Genomic DNA, 15840 nt, shown 5'->3' with positions numbered 1-15840 from the left:
CTCGTTCTCGTTCTTGTTCTCGTTCTTGTTCGACGTTCGACGTTCGAATCTCGTTCCCTGGCGGAGATGGGTGGGAGATGGGTGGGGTGGGGGGTATAGTGGGGTGGGGGGGTAGTGATCGATGATAGTTTTATATATCTACTGTATGCAGTGTATGGTCATGGCCATGGTCATGGTGATACCTATTTGCATTGCATTGCATTTCCTACATATCCTGGTGTACGTGCGAGTCCTATAAGTACAAACCCAACCTCCTCCTCGTCTACTCATCCCCCTCCTGATCATCCAGCTCCGGATAATATCTGTACACGCCCATATCATACTTCCTGCGCCTGCCACTCTCCAAATACGACTTAACGCCCTCCACCGCCTTAACCAGCCCATAGTGCCTTTCCAGCCTCGGACACTCCGCTAGCACCCTTGCAGTCGCCTTGGGGAAGGCATACTTGAGCCCATCGACGACCTGCCAGAGCACCAGATCCGCGGCCGACAGGCCGCCGCCCAGCAACCACCCCCCCTTCCCCTTCCCCTCCCCCTCCGCAGCCCCAAGCACGCCCTCAAAATACTTGAAAAACTTGCCTACCCTCTCCCGCCGGAAAATTTCCGCGGCCCTTGCCGCCTCCGCTAGCTGATCAGCGTAGAACAGAGATACCCCCACCGGATGGTGCGTGTTATGTGCCTCGTCCTGCAGGTCCAGCGCCGTCAGGATCAGCGCGCGCATTTGGTGCTCGCCGAACCCCGCGGGCGAGAGGCCAAGCAGCGGGGAGAGGTAGAACAGGATCGCTGCGGTTTGCGAGAGTGTGCGGTTGGCGTGGAGAAGGATGGGGGGCGCCAGGGAGGGGAGCGAGGAGGTGGGGGAAGTGGGGGACGGGGTGATATAAGAGACCACCACGGCCTCGTCTGTTGTGTCCGTGTAGGAGGTGCCCGTGGCTTCGAAGAGGAGCCGGATCGGCTCACCCCGGCCCGGCATCGAGGGCCAGTAGATCAGTTCGACTGCGGGGGTTAGCTGGGGTTTTGGGGGGCAAGGCGGTGGGGAATACGGCGGGGGGTGGGTGCGTACATTCGGGTTTGGACATTGTTGCTGGGGGTTGTGTTGGTGGAGGTGGGTGGAGCTGTGTGGAGCTGGTGCTGGGTGGAGGTAATGCTGGATGGAGCTGGTGCTGGAGTTGGAGCTGGTGCTGGAGGTAGATATAGGCAGACGAAGCTTGGTGGAGCTGGAGCTAGAGCTGGAGCTAGAGCTGGAGCCGGAGATCGAGATAGATATACCTATGGAGGCGAGGCTGGGTGGAGCTGGAGATGGATTATGAAGCTGACCTCGCGATTGATTAGCACTAACTGACAAACATGCGGTCATCAGCTGCACTCCCAATTCCCCGCTATGTATGCACGCTACACCATCCTACCCCGCAACGGTGCGGGACGGTTCCGGGGCGGCACGAGGCGGTGCGAGGCTTGGGCTCGGGCTTCGGCACGACGGCATGGGGGGTGGGCAAATTTAGCGTAGAGTAATGTAGATGGTTCCTGTATTTGCACACCCACCAAAAGTACTGATACATCGAATTACTATTCTGCATAATACAACTCCAAAACTCCAAAACTCCAACACACTATTACAGCTCATTCTCCAGTTCCCCCGCCCATTACAACTCCTCACTCCTCCCCCTCCTCCCACTCCACTGCTCTGGCAAACACAATCCCAACCTGTGGAAATAATCCCGATGGCCCATCAAAGATCCAAACATGCTAAAGTTTGTCCCCGCAACACAATTCGGATCCTCCGCGCCGCCCTCGCACTTGACCACGTCTTCGATCGTGCATGGAAGGTGCGGTGCCGAGATGTAGTACTCGTGGCCGTGGTGGTGATAGCCCAAGCTTTCGAACGGGAGGAGGGGAACGGGGTCGTTGATGTGCGTTATCCGGCGGTACGAGGTATTATCGAATCGCTGTTCACCAGCGCGTCAGTATGAACTGCAGCTTCAAGGAAACGGGGCGAGGGGAGACAGACCCTATCCAGGAACCCGGCGAACTCCTTATTCCCGCCTTTCGGCTCTCCAAACGTAGTCACCCGGATATCCGCGTTCCACGCTCTCCCCGCAAAATCCAGTGCGGCCAGCGCCGCAACCGCCGCTCCAAGACTGTGTCCCACGAGCTCCAGCTTGTACCCGGGATACTGCTGTAGCAAATCCCCCAGCACCCCGCCAATAATCTTCTCGGTCTGCCCCCAGCTCTCGAGGAACCCGGCATGGACGGTACACCCATTGCACTCCGCGTCTGGATAGGGCAGATACTCCTGGCGCGCGAGGGACAGATCTGCCAGCGCGTTGATGAGACTGTAAGTACCGCGAAAGGCGACGATTATACGGCGGTCGCCGGGGGAGAGCGCGATGTAGCCGCACGAGTCCGACAATTTGAGCCCCGTGTTCCACGTTTTGATCAGCGTCAGAGACGGGAAGTGCGCGCAGTAGCTGAGGCACGTGAAAGGTACGTCGATTCCACTGTTGAGTGTCCCCACGCAGTACGCTATGTCCACCAGCTCCGAGAGCGAGGTGAATTCGTCAAAAAGCGCTTGCGTGATGTTGGTGGGGCGGGGCGTGGGCGGGGAGGGGGACGGTGAGGGTGAGGGCAAGGGTGAGGGCGAGGGCGACGGGATGGCTGAGGCCAGTCCTAGCGACGCGACGGTGAGGTGTAGGAATGTTGCGAGACGCATCGTGAACAAATATCTAGCTAACCTTATCAGTTTCAAGAAGCAGAGAGTAGCGGTGAAGTCACACGCACAGTTGCTTGAATGGTCCGTGTTAAGAAGAACCGCGACAGTAATCGTAAAGCTGTATCTGGCGTCTAAGAGGCCGCTGCATACTATTTCGTATGTGACGGACTTTTGCGAGTGGCGACACGGCTGTGTTAAAGGGTCGTATTGAAGGGTCGAGGAGATGAAAGGCGAGGAGGTTGGTTATGGTCATTATTAACCATAGACGATGAGTTACAGGTTGCATCACTCAACAGAAAAAGCGCGGGCCCCCAGCCCATGACCTGTGTCTTGCCGAACGCCCAACCAAAAAGGCCCACTAAACTACCCCACAAAGCACACCCCACGGATCTCACCCGCCCGTCCGTCCATCTGCATGAATCTCTCCCGCATGATCCCCTACATCCGCCACCTGATCCTCGATTTCGACGAGACTCTGACACTCGTGGACACGATCTCGCTGCTCAGCAGTGCCGCGTACCGCTTACGTCCCACCACTGTTCCCGCGCTCCCACCGTGGAGTTACTTCGCCGAGAGCTGGCTGGACGACTACAACCGCCATGTGCAATCGTACCCGCACCTCCGACGAACCCTCGATGACGAGTACCAGTTCCTCGCCTCCCTCGCCCCGGTAGAGCGCGCGTCTATACGCAGGATCGAGAAGGCGGGGGTGTTTACGGGGCTGCGGATCAACGATCTCGCGCACGCAGCCGAGGAGACCGTGACTGTCCGTCCCGGGCTTTGGCAGGCCTGTAGGCCCGTATTGGATGCCGGTGGGCGGGTGAGCGTGCTGTCGGTCAACTGGAGTAAGGAGTGGATCCGGTCTGCGTTGGGAGCGGCGGTTGCGCGTGAGTGCGCTGGGGAGATGAGGGAGAGGGTAAAGTTTGAGCTCGAGGTGGAAGTGGTCTCCAATAGCCTCTGCGAGGATGGAACAACGACTACGGGGGAAATCACTCGTGAACCCGCGCTGGGCGAGGATCACGGCATCTGGACGGCGCAGAACAAGACTGTCATGATGAAGCGTCTCGTCGAGGGGGGCGGGTCAGAGGGGTTGGTGGTCTACGTTGGAGACTCGAGTACGGACCTCATGTGTCTGCTTCAGGCGGATGTGGGTGTCGTTATTGGGGATAAGCTCGATGCCGTCTGTGAGAGGTTTGGGATTGAGCTTGTGGATGGGCTTACGGATGTGCGCTGCGCTAAAGATGGGCAACAGAGATTATACAAAGTGCGAGATCTACAGATATTAGGGAGGTGGATTCGTGAAGAATAGAATCTCAGGTTCTTTATCCGAGTGACACATGGAGTGGAGCAGAGTACCGTAGTAACTATTGTATGGCATATTCCGGCAATTATGCTAGGGTAGCTCCTAACTTAGCTCCCAATCTGACACCACAATTTACGTGAGCCCCTCGGCGCATAGCAGGCCACAACCATCACCACCACCGCGGACGTATATCATACACCCCTTTACCGTCGTTTACCAGAGAAACCCAAAGACTCCGCATATTTCCGTTCGCCAGCTGCCATCAATACTGCCCACCATGCGCGCCCGTCTCGCCATAATCGGCGGCATAGTTGTGCTCTTCTTTCTAACCTCGTACCTCCTGCTGCCATCCACGACCTCTCCCAGCGCGGCATCACCGCCACCTCTCCCCGAAATCCACGTCTCAGCCGACATCCTCTCGGGCGAGGCGATAATGCCGAAGCTCGGCAACGAAACAGCCAAGTGCGCTCCCCTCCCCTTACCCCCATACCGCACCACTAACCACCCATATGTAGAGCCGAACTCGGCCGCGCCGCCTGGAAGCTTTTGCACACGACGTTATCGCGGTACCCGATGAAGCCGTCCGCAGGCGAGCGCGAAGCGCTCCGCTCTTACCTCTACCTGTTCGCACGCCTCTACCCGTGCGGCGAGTGCGCGGCGCACTTCCGTCTGCTTCTGCAACAGTACCCCCCGCAAACGTCGAGTCGCGATGCGGCTGCCCAGTGGGGCTGCTACCTACATAACCTGGTCAATGAACGCCTCGGTAAACAGCAGTTTGATTGTGCCAGTGTGAGCGAGGTGTATAAGTGTGGGTGTGCGGATGCGGATGCGGAGGAGGATGCGGCGGCGCCGCTGCCGGAGGGTGCGAAGGAGGGTGCGAAGGAGGGTGGGAAGGCGCCCGAGAAGTTGGCGGGCGCCGGGGTGCTGGAGGAGAATGTCAGGCGTGCTGGGGATAAGGTCGAGATTGAGGTTGGCCCGTGAGTTCCCGCTCCTCTGTCGCTGTCGCTGTCGTGGGACATTTGGCTGATGGGTGCGGGTAGGGAGAATATGAATGGCGGTTAACACTGCGTATGTGTCTGTGGTGTGGATCGATACCCTTTTTGGCGTTTGGGAGGGGGATACATGGAGGTTATATCTGTACAATATATAGTTTGAGGAATTGGGTTAGTTTCCCACATCTTCACATAGTACTTCCGCGCCTGTGCTGTGAACCCAAACACGATGCGTTTCATAGAAGTATCACACCCCCATCGTTCACACATGAGTTGTTGGAGGATGAGAAGTGCTATGTACCAAAATCTTGACAAAATGGGAGTGACGAGATCAAATAAGGTACTTGCTTCTCATACTCAGATACGGTCTCAATAGCCGTCCAACGGGAGACAACGTTTCTTACACCCCGTTGAATTATACAGCACTCATGATCCGAGGGAAATCCTTTTGCTTTAGAGATCGATCAAGTTTGATCAGACTTCAAAAGAGAAATAATGAAACGAATGGCAGGCGAAAACATGAAACTGTTGACACGGTTCATCACTCGCCTAAGCGAGACACCACACGAGCAAGCTGAAAACTTTCGGTTCAACTACCAGTCGGCCCCGGCGTAGTAGAACCCACATATTTCGATAATTAAACAAACTTTCGGTTCAACTTGCACCTTGAAAGTGTGGGGAACTGCTCAAACCTTCGATCGGACGGGATTGATCCCGGCGGTTCTGTGGCTTCGGTGTTGGCCTCACTCGCTCTGTGATCCCGGAAGCAGCACGAGTGAGCGAGCTCCAGATAGAACTGAAGCGTTCGCCGACGGAATACGGAACGAATTCCGTCCGTGCAAATTCATCCGTTGCAGAGTCCCCAATAAAGCATGCGGCAACATTCCCGTACCGTAGCCTTCTCTGTGTACCGGCAAATATCGTTGAGCAATCCGAGATGTGGCTGAAGGCACCTATGACGTGGTACCAAGCTGGGGTGGTGGCCGAGAATGCCGTATCGTAAGCGTAACGGAAGGTGGATGGAGCTCGGATGTGTGGGGGAGGGGGGGCGATAAGCAGAGTTCGGTTCGTCGAGTCAACATGACGTTTACGTGATCCGAAACCCCGAGTCGAAAAGATTTCCATGGGTGGCGAAGAAGAAAGACAGAAGCAAAAAACAGAGAGAGAGAGAGAAGAAGAAAATAAAAGCCACGGTGGCGATGGCAAGTTGAAGCTGCTTATTGCCGTTACGAGTATTGCGGAGAGAGAGCTGCGGCAGTACAAGCCGTTCCGGCAATTTCGAGCTACTTCTATGGCGCAGCTTCGTGGCCCGCATGACTCAACCCGCCAATCGCAGGGCTTGCCTTAGAATGCCAAGACCTGCTAGCCCCGCCTCCCAGCCCCAGCTGCGAGACAGCTTTAAAGAGCTCGCTCCGTCTGCCTTTGTTCTTCCTCCCTTCCTTTCATCCACCTCCTCCTCCTCCCCTTCCACTTCATCCTCCACCTCACACTCTACCGACAAAGCTTAAACACTACACAACACAACACTCCTATCTCTATACCCATCATGCAGATTTTCGTCAAGACCCTCACTGGTAAGACTATCACCCTCGAGGTGGAGTCGTCCGACACCATCGACAACGTCAAGTCCAAGATCCAGGACAAGGAGGGCATTCCTCCGGATCAGCAGCGTCTCATCTTCGCTGGAAAGCAGCTGGAGGATGGCCGCACCCTGTCCGATTACAACATCCAGAAGGAGAGTACCCTTCACTTGGTCCTCCGTCTGCGCGGTGGTATGCAGATCTTCGTGAAGACCCTGACCGGAAAGACTATTACTCTTGAGGTAAGCATCGCACTTCTTCAGCATTTTTTGTTGCGGCTGCTAACATTCGTCTCAGGTCGAATCTTCCGACACCATCGACAACGTCAAGTCGAAAATTCAGGACAAGGAGGGAATCCCCCCAGATCAGCAGCGTTTGATCTTCGCTGGTAAGCAGCTCGAGGACGGCCGCACCCTCTCCGATTACAACATTCAGAAGGAGTCCACCCTCCATCTCGTCCTCCGTCTTCGTGGTGGTATGCAGATTTTCGTCAAGACCCTCACGGGAAAGACCATCACCCTAGAAGTCGAGTCGTCTGATACCATCGACAACGTCAAGTCGAAGATCCAGGACAAGGAGGGAATCCCCCCGGATCAGCAGCGTCTCATCTTCGCCGGAAAGCAGCTGGAGGATGGCCGCACCCTGTCCGATTACAACATTCAGAAGGAGAGCACCCTTCACTTGGTCCTCCGTCTGCGTGGTGGTATGCAGATTTTCGTCAAGACCCTCACTGGTAAAACTATCACCCTCGAGGTGGAGTCGTCCGACACCATCGACAACGTCAAGTCGAAAATCCAGGACAAGGAGGGCATCCCCCCAGACCAGCAGCGCTTGATCTTCGCCGGAAAGCAGCTCGAGGACGGTCGCACCCTTTCTGACTACAACATTCAGAAGGAGTCGACTCTCCATCTCGTCCTTCGTCTTCGTGGTGGTATGCAGATTTTTGTCAAGACTCTTACCGGCAAGACGATCACCCTCGAGGTTGAGTCATCGGACACCATCGACAACGTCAAGTCGAAAATCCAGGACAAGGAGGGCATCCCCCCAGACCAGCAGCGCTTGATCTTCGCCGGAAAGCAGCTCGAGGACGGTCGCACCCTTTCTGACTACAACATTCAGAAGGAGTCGACTTTGCACCTTGTCCTGCGTCTCCGTGGTGGCCAGTAGAGTGTTCTTTGTTGTGGGTAATGCTGTGATGAGTTGATTTTCTTGTTTTCTTTCCAAACGGTGTTTTATGATCATGGCCTTGGGGTTTAGTTTTTCGGGGATTCGGTGTTTTTCTGTTGTCATTGTTTTCGATTTGTAGATTGGTTTCGTCACGGTTGTAGTCGACTCGCAATGTTACGAATGGAAATGGCGCCTGAAGCGCAGAGATTGGGGTGATCTACTTTTGCCTACTGTCGTTAACCATGTGATTAACTTCGTCACGTCTGCCTGGTGAATTGTGACTCCTCCCAACTATGAGTTTTGAGCCTTGTGCTTCGTTTCATCCTTATCGTCTGTATGCGGGGTAGATGAGGGAACTGCCGTGAATAGTGACGCCTTACTGTGAGCGTTTACCTCAGTTGGCCATTACAATTCGCCGTATGCGTCAACCACTCAAGGATCGTAGAATCAATATATGCATAACAGCTGAATCTGAGGGAATCTCAATAATCAGATGAGCTGTAGGACTGAAACGGAGCTTGGCCGTATCTTAGCTCGAAACCTGAGAGGTATCACCAGGCCGTCTTCGCCGACAGGCTTTGATACTTCACGAATTCACCTCCTCGTCCATTCATCTACCGTACGAAACAATAGTAATGTACACCGCCCGCAGTCATAAAGCAGAATAGACAAACTCCCGCAAAGACGAAGAGAAATCTAGCAAAACGCCCCGATATGCATAACAAAACAACCTGGAGGAATGACTGCTCAAGCAAGCATCGGTTCCCCTCTGCCCTCCACCTCCACCGCCGCCGCCTCCACTGTAGCTTTCCTCGCCCGTGCGCGTTCCTTCGCAACCGGCGCAGTACTGGGAGCTTCGGGGAGCTTCGGCACCACCGCTTCCACCGGCGGCGCAGCCGCCTCCTTCCGCCCCTCCACCTCCCTAACCAGCCTCTCCATCTCCTCCTCCACCTCATCCTCATCATCATTGGTCATGACGCCCGCCAACATCTCACTGACCTCCTTCTGATACCTAATGCCCTCCTGGGTCTCATCCATGAGCTTCTCCACGGCCTCCAGCGTCATCTCCTTATGTATCTGCTTGAGCACGTCATTCCCCTGCTTGAGGCCGAAGACGATATCCTTCTCGATGAGCGCGAACTCGATGGACGACGTAAGCGCCTCGAGCGTCTCCAGCTGCCGGTCCGTCTGCAAGAGTAGCGAGGATTGGTATTTCCGCCGCCGCAGTGCCAAAAGCGCCCGTGGCTTGTCGCCCCGCTGCAGCAAAGACTGCGCTGCTGCGTGCTCCGCGTTCAGAACCGTCGTGATCTTTTTTTGGTACATCCGTAGCTTGTCGCGTTGTAGCTTGAGATCGAGGATCGCGCTGCGCGCGGGGGTTAGTAGCTGTGGGAGGAAGCGGGGACGGGGGATCGGGGGTACCGGTCTTGCGGAGTTATGCGGCTGGGGGTGGCGCCCATGCTGGCGTAGTGGTATGGTGGTTGAGGGCGCGAGGTTGGTTGGTTATTTGTTTGTTCGCGGAGAAGGCGGAGGGTGGGAAGAGCACGAGATCAAGATGAGCATGAGAGACAGGGAAGCAGAGGGACGTCATCACAGAACACTTCTATATATCTGTAGCACCATATTGCTTGGCGTGTTCACACGGATGTGTCGGAGAGCGTCTACTTAGAGTAGGTACGCGTATTCTACAGAATCTTTCCTCTTTCTCATCGCAAATCCAAGTCCATGCTTTCATTCAGCAGCCCCAGGTTCTCGAGGTAGCTGTGATACGCCGTGGCGACGATTTGCATCTCGGATTCATTCTGACCCCTAGGCGCCGTACGTATTATCATCCCCGCATAGCAAATTCTCACTCGCTATGAATGAATGCGATGGAACGGAACAAACCTCTTCTTCCTGAAAGCCATCTGGTAGTAATGGACGACGCAGAGATTCTTCACGATTTTATGTTCGAGGCCGCGCTTCTCGGCGGCGGTCCACAGGAAGTCGAGGGTGTTGTGGATCCGCCGGGGACTGTAGTGCGACGCGGGAGTGAACCGGAATGCCGTGCGAAGCTTGTCGCGCACTACGTACCGCTCCGGTACCGTGTATTGCACCGCGGCCAGCGAGGCTTTGAGCAGCGCTCGGTATGCGTGTCGAAGTGTGGCGGTGTTGGTCGGCGGAGGGGACATCGACGCGGTGTGGTTGGCTGGTGGCGGAAGGTGAGGCGCGCGGAACGCCGCAGGACCTGATTAGTACCTAGGGTAGAGGCTCGGTACGTTCAGGTGATCTGGTTTTGCCGGCCGAGCGCTGGAGTCGTCGTGTCGTCGTCGTGGCCGCCGGGGGCGGTGTCGGTGGTGGTTGGGCCGATACTGAAGGGAAGAGAAAGTCCATGCGGAATTCAGCGAGAGCGTGAGGAAGATGAAAGTGAAGATGGAGACGAGAAGTAGAGAACGCAGCTCAGTCTGTTGTTCCCGTTGAGACCCGTTGAAGTCCCAGCCACCATCCATCCATCCACGAGCATGCGATGACCCCGCCAATCATCATGGAATAACCCAAATGCATAATTCAAGAAATAACTCCCAATTAAATCAAGAATTTAAATCCCATCCCCTTGCCGACGCTCCCCGCCCCACGCCCACCACCCGCCGCGCCAACAACTTCCGTCTTCAGCCAGCCAAGCAACTGCACAACCTCCTTTCTAAGTGTCTGTCCTTTTGACCCAGAGAGCTGGAGATAAAATATACCATACCTCGACTCTCACACACCAACCCCTCCTCCATCTTTAACCCACCTCGCTCTTCTTCTCCCTAGGCCGCTCTCTTCGTTTCTTGATTCAGTTATATAACGGGAAGCTTGGTGAGTACCATACAGACTTCCGATTCCCCCATCCACCACTACCGTTACCTCCATCTCCATCTCGCAACCAGCTTCAGTTTTCTTCCCGCTTCATAGACACCACGATCTGTATTCAACGCAACCCCTTTGCTAAGAAACACCCCTTGCAGAAACCCCCACAGCACATCCATCTTCAAACTCCAACAAAATGGCTACCGATCCCAAGCACGACACATTCGACTACCCCACCATCAACCCCGAGTCGGGCGCCGGCCACCCAGGACACACCACCCCCGAGCAGGATGAGAAGGTCGTGCAGATGAGGAAGGAGCTGGAGGAGGAGGGGTTCACGGAGAATCTGGATACTCTCACTCTGGTAGGTTGCGGAAGATGATGACACGTCATCGATAAACTTTTCTCACGAAGACGGGAGCTGACGGGCATTGTTGTTGTAGCTCCGATTTCTGAGAGCGAGGAAGTTCGATATTCCTTTGGCAAAGACCATGTAGGCATCTACTACCCCTGTGTGACAGACGCGTCGCGTCGTTCTCTCCGGATCACTGGCTGATCAGCTCAGGTTCACCGAGTGTGAAAAGTGGCGGAAAGAGTTCAAGGTCGAAGACATCGTCAAAGACTTTGTATACGTCGAGAAGCCCAAAGTCTTTGAGTACTATCCCCAGTACTACCACAAGATCGACAAGGACGGTCGTCCCGTGTACATCGAGCAACTCGGCAAGATCGACTTGGCAGCTATGCTCAAGATCACCACGGAAGAGCGCATGATCCAGAACCTCGTGCTCGAGTACGAGCGTCTCGCCGACCCTCGTCTCCCCGCCTGTTCGCGCAAGGCCGGCAAGCTCCTCGAGACCTGCTGCACCATCATGGACCTTAAGGGCGTCGGTGTGACTAGCATTCCCCAGGCCTACGGCTTCCTCCGCAGGGTCTCGGCCATCTCGCAGAACTACTACCCCGAGCGCCTCGGAAAGCTCTACATCATCAACGCGCCGTGGGGATTCTCGGGCGTCTTCAACATGGTCAAGGGATTCCTCGACCCCGTCACCGTTGAGAAGATCCATGTTCTCGGCGGAAAGTACCAGACCGAACTGCTGGGCCAGATCCCTGCCGAGAACCTGCCCAAGCTCTTCGGTGGAAGCTGCGAGTGCGAGAGTGGCTGCGAGCTGTCGGATGCCGGCCCATGGAAGGACCCCCAATATCAAGGCCCTGCCACTGCACCTACTCCTACTGCTACCGCTCCCCCGGCGGCGACAGTCGAGGCAACGGCAACGGCATAGATTTGATGCGTGTTTTTACTGTTGAAATTGAAGGGAACAACAACCCAACATAAGGGAAGCTATATCTTGCTGTGCTGTGCTGTACTTTATTTTTTTATTTTTTTACCACGTTTCTGTTCTGTGCTGGATTTGGGAAGAGGGTGATCTTGGGACCGTAGACTGGCGGCGGTGGGTGCGGCAGAAAATATATACATGGTAATCTAAAGCGGGAGTATCAATTGCTTTGATTGACTTTGAGACCCGTGCGTAGAGACAGATGTACTGCACACGGAGCCGGTGTAGAGTACTAGTACGTGGCCTTCACATGGACGATGTTCAGTCCCCTTCGTCTGAGGCAGTGCATCCAATAGTATGACATGGAAGCAAAACTTTTTAGTTATTCCCAGACAGCAAATGAAAGTAAACCCCCACCGAGCGCATTTATTATGTACAAGGAAGAACAGTGAACAGACAGGCATACGCGTGTAACAAAAGCACATGTAGAAGGTGAGTGGATTAGAATGCCAACTCCTTGGCCGAGACCTGTGGAGCTTCCCTTTCTTCCTCGTACTCGACTTCGACTCTGGCACCACCTGTCGGAGAGAGATGTTAGCATGCGGAGGAATGGTGGTAGTGGGGGTGGGTGAGGAGGCTCACGTTTTCTGGGCTTCGCGGACTGAGGCGCAGGACGTTTGCGACTCTTGTCGTCGATCTTCTTGACGGGGGCCTTCTCCTCGTCGTCGTCGGAGCTGTCATCGTCGTCGGAGCTATCCTCGAGATCGTCGCCCTCCTCGAAGTCGCTAGCGCCGCTACCGAGCCAGTCTTCGATATCGCCGAGGCCCTCATTCTCCTCTTCGTCCTCGAGGTCCTCGTCTCCGGACACATACTCAACCTCGCCCTCCTCCTCGATCTCCTCCTCATCCTCGTCTACCTCCTCATCCTCCTCCTCGTCGTGATCCACATCCCGCTCCGCCTGCCCGCCCCGCTCCAGCCCGCGCAGAACCTTCTTCCAGATGCCCTCCTCAACATTCAGCGGCTGCTCGCCGTAGGCGCCGCTGCGCAACCTCTCAATGAGCTCCTTCTCGATTTGCCTCTCGACCTTTGCCGCGGCCAGCGCCTTCCTCTCGCGTGTACTCTCCCTCCTCCTAACCTTCGGTGCAATCTTGGCAACAACAGTCTCACCCATGCGCTCCTCCTCGCGCAGCAGTCTTCTACTCCTCAGCGCGACCTGGGCCAGCCGCGTCATGCGCTGCTTACACTTGTGCACCAGGAACTTGGGCCAGTAGATAAGGCGCTCGTCGATCTGTGCGAGCGCCCGCGCGTAGTTCTCGGAAAGCTTGATCCGCTCCCACAGCTTCGACGGCATGTGCGCCCGCTCGATCGTCTTCATGTACAGGTACAAAATACCGTTCTCGCTGCGCACCGTCGCGTACCGGCTGTTCGCCAGCGGACAGGACTGCCGGTTGCACAGTCCCGTCACGTTGTGCTCGTTGCGGCAGAAGTTGGTGCCTTTCGTGGTTCTAGAGGGGCGGGGGGTTAGTGGTGGGGGTACCGTGGAGGGGGTGGGATGCTCACTTGAGTTTGAAGGCGCAGAATTGCTGGTTGATGACCTGCCAGACGATCTCGTCGGACGCCATGGTGGGTGGGAGGAGGGGGTGTACGGCTGTGGAAGTGGAGGGGCAGGAGCGACGACGACGACAAGCTGGTCAAGTGCTTGTGGTGCTGGTGATGCTGGTGGTGCTGGTGGTTTGCTGCTCGCTATATGCTGTCGTGATTGGGATTGGGTTGTCGCGAATTTTTATCGGATTGCAGCCAGGGTTCTCACCACTAGCGTCACACCCCACCACACCACCGCCACCCTCTGCCACTGCCACTGCCGAGTGATAACACAAGCGGTGTGGCGAATGCAAACAATCTCGACCGGGCCCTCTGAAGTAGTTTAACCAGATACTCCCCTCTTATTCTATTCTATCGTCTAAGGTATGAAACTAAATGTATAATGCGGACTTCTACAAGAAAAGGAAAGAAGTCGTGCCCGCCCGCTCAAAAAAGCACAGTACAAAAGAAAATGAAGGTATGAAGTAGTAGGTATGATCTAGAAACAAACAGATGAAGGAATATGAGAGGAAGGAATATGAGAAGAAAGCAGTGTGCGTGAGCGATTACCGGAGCCATCATCCGCCGCTTGTCGGGGCCACCAGTGGGAAACCTGCGCTTCACCACCACGTAAACCTCCCACGAGTAGCAAAAACGACACGGCAGCAGTGAAGGCCCCGACACCCGGACGCTTGGTAGACAAGTGTTTGACCGACAGGATCTTCTAAGCCTTGTCCATGGTCTTCAGCTTATCCTTGAGCTGTTTCTTGACGTGCGCATAGACGCCCTCGGGAGTGTTGGTGGCATCGACGTCGATGACCTTGCCCTGCGCGCGGAAGTACTCGACGACCGGGTAGCTAGTCTCGGTGAACGTGCGGAAGCGCTTCTTGATGCTCTCGATGTTGTCGTCGTCGCGGCCGCTGGTCTCGCCGCGCTTGAGCAGGCGCTTCAGCATCACCTCCTCGGGGCAGTCGAAGAACAGCGTGAACGTGCTAGGGCACACGTCGCTCTCGAACTTGTAGGCCTGGTCGAGCTTGCGTGGGAACCCGTCAATCAGGAACTTGTATTTGCCCTGCGCGGCGATCGCGGACTTCATGGCGTTCTCGAGGAGCGCGACCGTCACTTCCATCGGGACCTGTGATACACTCGCTGTCAGTCGCAGATTCGTATGACATGACATCCCCATACAGCCGCACTGGGACGTGATGGTATTCGTCCCGGCGTTGTTCCGAGCCCGCATGGGCATCGGGCCGAACCCCCTACCCATGCCACAGATCACCGGGCCGACAACGCCTTCACCACGCGGCCCACCTCTCCCCCACCGGCACCGAGAAAAGTAGTAGTAGTAATAGCAAGTAACTCACAATCTTTCCCTCACGAATATACGTCTTGATGAGTTCGCCAAACTCGGAACCTGCACGGTTCTGCTCCTCACGCAGCAGGTCTCCGGCGCTCAAGTGGACAAACCCATAGTCGCGGACGAGGTTCGCGCACTGCGTGCCCTTGCCGGCGCCGGGGCCGCCGAGCACAAAGATTACCGAGACCTGCTGCGGCGAGAACGTTGGTTTCTTGGTCGGCGGCGGCGCGATCTGCTGCTGCTGGGCGGGCTGGTGCGCCTCGATGGCGGGGAGGGGATCTGTTGGTCACCCGCCAGTGCACGGGTCAATGGCTGCGTCGGACAAAAGGGGCGGGGGACCGCGGGTGGGGGGTGAGGGGGTGGAATACGCACCTTTCCGTGCTTGCACGAGGTAGTAGAATGCCGTGGAGCCGGCCGCGAGAATCGCCAGTATTGGCAGCACCGGCATGCTAGTCTTTGGGGGGCCGCTGGCGAAACCGCGGGCGGCGGCGGCGGAGACGACGCGTCGGGGGGCGGCGGTACGTGGGATAGCGCGGAGGCTGCTGCGGAGGAGGACGCGAGATGGAGCGAACATTGTTGCTTCAGAAGTGACGGTGTAATTGAGGGTGGTGTGGTGGTGTGAAGGTGTATAGGAATGAAGGCGAGGTGTGGTGGGGTTTGGTGGTGGAAGTGGAGGAAACCGTGGATGGCTCGATTGGGACTGCACCAGAGTATTGAAATTCGGTAGGTGCTGCTCAGCCTCGTTGACACTCAATTGGGCCGGCCAGAGTAGCTAGGCTTTCCGCTACAAGGCTATGTATTGAGCTTGGAGAGAAATCAAGCAAGACCCGCGAGTTTTCCGGATCCAATCTCCACAAGCTATCACTCACCACAGCTGCTAGCAACATTCCTAGCTGACGAGCTCTCCGTGGCCAACCCCAACCGTAGTTCATCCACATCACTCGCTCTAAGCTCTGATCAGGGACATGGCAACCATAGATTCTACCTTTAATCCCCATTCATCTCGAGGCTCGAGCTCCCTACGACCCACATCCACGCCCACACGTCCCCCAC

The 15840-nt window shown here is 56.0% G+C and overlaps 10 protein-coding genes across 10 annotated transcripts; 4 read left to right on the top strand and 6 right to left on the bottom strand.

The window, feature by feature from the left end:
* Positions 1 to 171: 171 nt before the first annotated feature.
* Positions 172 to 1388, bottom strand: BZA05DRAFT_470618 (uncharacterized protein). The gene is made up of 2 exons (XM_051487911.1): positions 1061 to 1388; positions 172 to 993 (listed from the first exon to the last, which is right to left on the bottom strand). The coding sequence occupies exons 1-2, from the start codon at positions 1074 to 1076 to the stop codon at positions 263 to 265; spliced, it is 747 nt and encodes a 248-aa protein (XP_051343500.1). The 5' UTR covers positions 1077 to 1388; the 3' UTR covers positions 172 to 262.
* Positions 1389 to 1505: 117 nt separating this feature from the next.
* BZA05DRAFT_384708 (Alpha/Beta hydrolase protein) lies at positions 1506 to 2972 on the bottom strand. The gene is made up of 2 exons (XM_051482342.1): positions 2006 to 2972; positions 1506 to 1943 (listed from the first exon to the last, which is right to left on the bottom strand). Exons 1-2 carry the CDS (start codon positions 2705 to 2707, stop codon positions 1641 to 1643), a joined length of 1005 nt encoding a protein of 334 aa, XP_051343499.1. The 5' UTR covers positions 2708 to 2972; the 3' UTR covers positions 1506 to 1640.
* A 165-nt stretch (positions 2973 to 3137) lies between these two features.
* BZA05DRAFT_331647 (HAD-like domain-containing protein) lies at positions 3138 to 4016 on the top strand (the record flags this gene model as incomplete). Its single annotated transcript, XM_051480599.1, has 2 exons — positions 3138 to 3574; positions 3617 to 4016. The coding sequence occupies 2 exons, from the start codon at positions 3138 to 3140 to the stop codon at positions 4014 to 4016; spliced, it is 837 nt and encodes a 278-aa protein (XP_051343498.1).
* A 271-nt stretch (positions 4017 to 4287) lies between these two features.
* Positions 4288 to 4991, top strand: BZA05DRAFT_331435 (ERV/ALR sulfhydryl oxidase domain-containing protein; the record flags this gene model as incomplete). The annotated part of the gene is made up of 2 exons (XM_051480589.1): positions 4288 to 4472; positions 4526 to 4991. The coding sequence occupies 2 exons, from the start codon at positions 4288 to 4290 to the stop codon at positions 4989 to 4991; spliced, it is 651 nt and encodes a 216-aa protein (XP_051343497.1).
* A 1260-nt stretch (positions 4992 to 6251) lies between these two features.
* On the top strand, positions 6252 to 7749 carry BZA05DRAFT_367335 (putative ATP-dependent protein binding protein; the record flags this gene model as incomplete). Its single annotated transcript, XM_051481563.1, has 2 exons — positions 6252 to 6824; positions 6880 to 7749. Exons 1-2 carry the CDS (start codon positions 6549 to 6551, stop codon positions 7747 to 7749), a joined length of 1146 nt encoding a protein of 381 aa, XP_051343496.1. The 5' UTR covers positions 6252 to 6548.
* Positions 7750 to 8270: 521 nt separating this feature from the next.
* Positions 8271 to 9312, bottom strand: BZA05DRAFT_384693 (Snf7 family). The gene is made up of 2 exons (XM_051482341.1): positions 9170 to 9312; positions 8271 to 9113 (listed from the first exon to the last, which is right to left on the bottom strand). The coding sequence occupies exons 1-2, from the start codon at positions 9204 to 9206 to the stop codon at positions 8497 to 8499; spliced, it is 654 nt and encodes a 217-aa protein (XP_051343495.1). The 5' UTR covers positions 9207 to 9312; the 3' UTR covers positions 8271 to 8496.
* A 19-nt stretch (positions 9313 to 9331) lies between these two features.
* BZA05DRAFT_384690 (uncharacterized protein) lies at positions 9332 to 9934 on the bottom strand. The gene is made up of 2 exons (XM_051482340.1): positions 9634 to 9934; positions 9332 to 9555 (listed from the first exon to the last, which is right to left on the bottom strand). Exons 1-2 carry the CDS (start codon positions 9915 to 9917, stop codon positions 9453 to 9455), a joined length of 387 nt encoding a protein of 128 aa, XP_051343494.1. The 5' UTR covers positions 9918 to 9934; the 3' UTR covers positions 9332 to 9452.
* Positions 9935 to 10609: 675 nt separating this feature from the next.
* On the top strand, positions 10610 to 12168 carry BZA05DRAFT_105029 (CRAL-TRIO domain-containing protein). The gene is made up of 3 exons (XM_051478507.1): positions 10610 to 10939; positions 11019 to 11068; positions 11141 to 12168. The coding sequence occupies exons 1-3, from the start codon at positions 10772 to 10774 to the stop codon at positions 11853 to 11855; spliced, it is 933 nt and encodes a 310-aa protein (XP_051343493.1). The 5' UTR covers positions 10610 to 10771; the 3' UTR covers positions 11856 to 12168.
* Position 12169: 1 nt separating this feature from the next.
* On the bottom strand, positions 12170 to 13812 carry BZA05DRAFT_105063 (ribosomal L28e protein family-domain-containing protein). Its single transcript, XM_051478509.1, has 3 exons — positions 13410 to 13812; positions 12492 to 13354; positions 12170 to 12427 (listed from the first exon to the last, which is right to left on the bottom strand). Exons 1-3 carry the CDS (start codon positions 13469 to 13471, stop codon positions 12351 to 12353), a joined length of 1002 nt encoding a protein of 333 aa, XP_051343492.1. The 5' UTR covers positions 13472 to 13812; the 3' UTR covers positions 12170 to 12350.
* BZA05DRAFT_105062 (adenylate kinase-domain-containing protein) lies at positions 13813 to 15575 on the bottom strand. The gene is made up of 3 exons (XM_051478508.1): positions 15160 to 15575; positions 14795 to 15066; positions 13813 to 14565 (listed from the first exon to the last, which is right to left on the bottom strand). Exons 1-3 carry the CDS (start codon positions 15359 to 15361, stop codon positions 14155 to 14157), a joined length of 885 nt encoding a protein of 294 aa, XP_051343491.1. The 5' UTR covers positions 15362 to 15575; the 3' UTR covers positions 13813 to 14154.
* Positions 15576 to 15840: the final 265 nt, after the last annotated feature.

The sequence above is a fragment of the Tricharina praecox genome, assembly GCF_024521635.1.
Source record: "Tricharina praecox strain CBS 144465 chromosome Unknown BZA05scaffold_2, whole genome shotgun sequence".
NCBI lineage: Eukaryota > Fungi > Ascomycota > Pezizomycetes > Pezizales > Pyronemataceae > Tricharina > Tricharina praecox.
The sequence above is the reverse complement of the archived record's forward strand: the minus strand, read 5'-3'. Positions and strand labels throughout refer to the sequence as shown.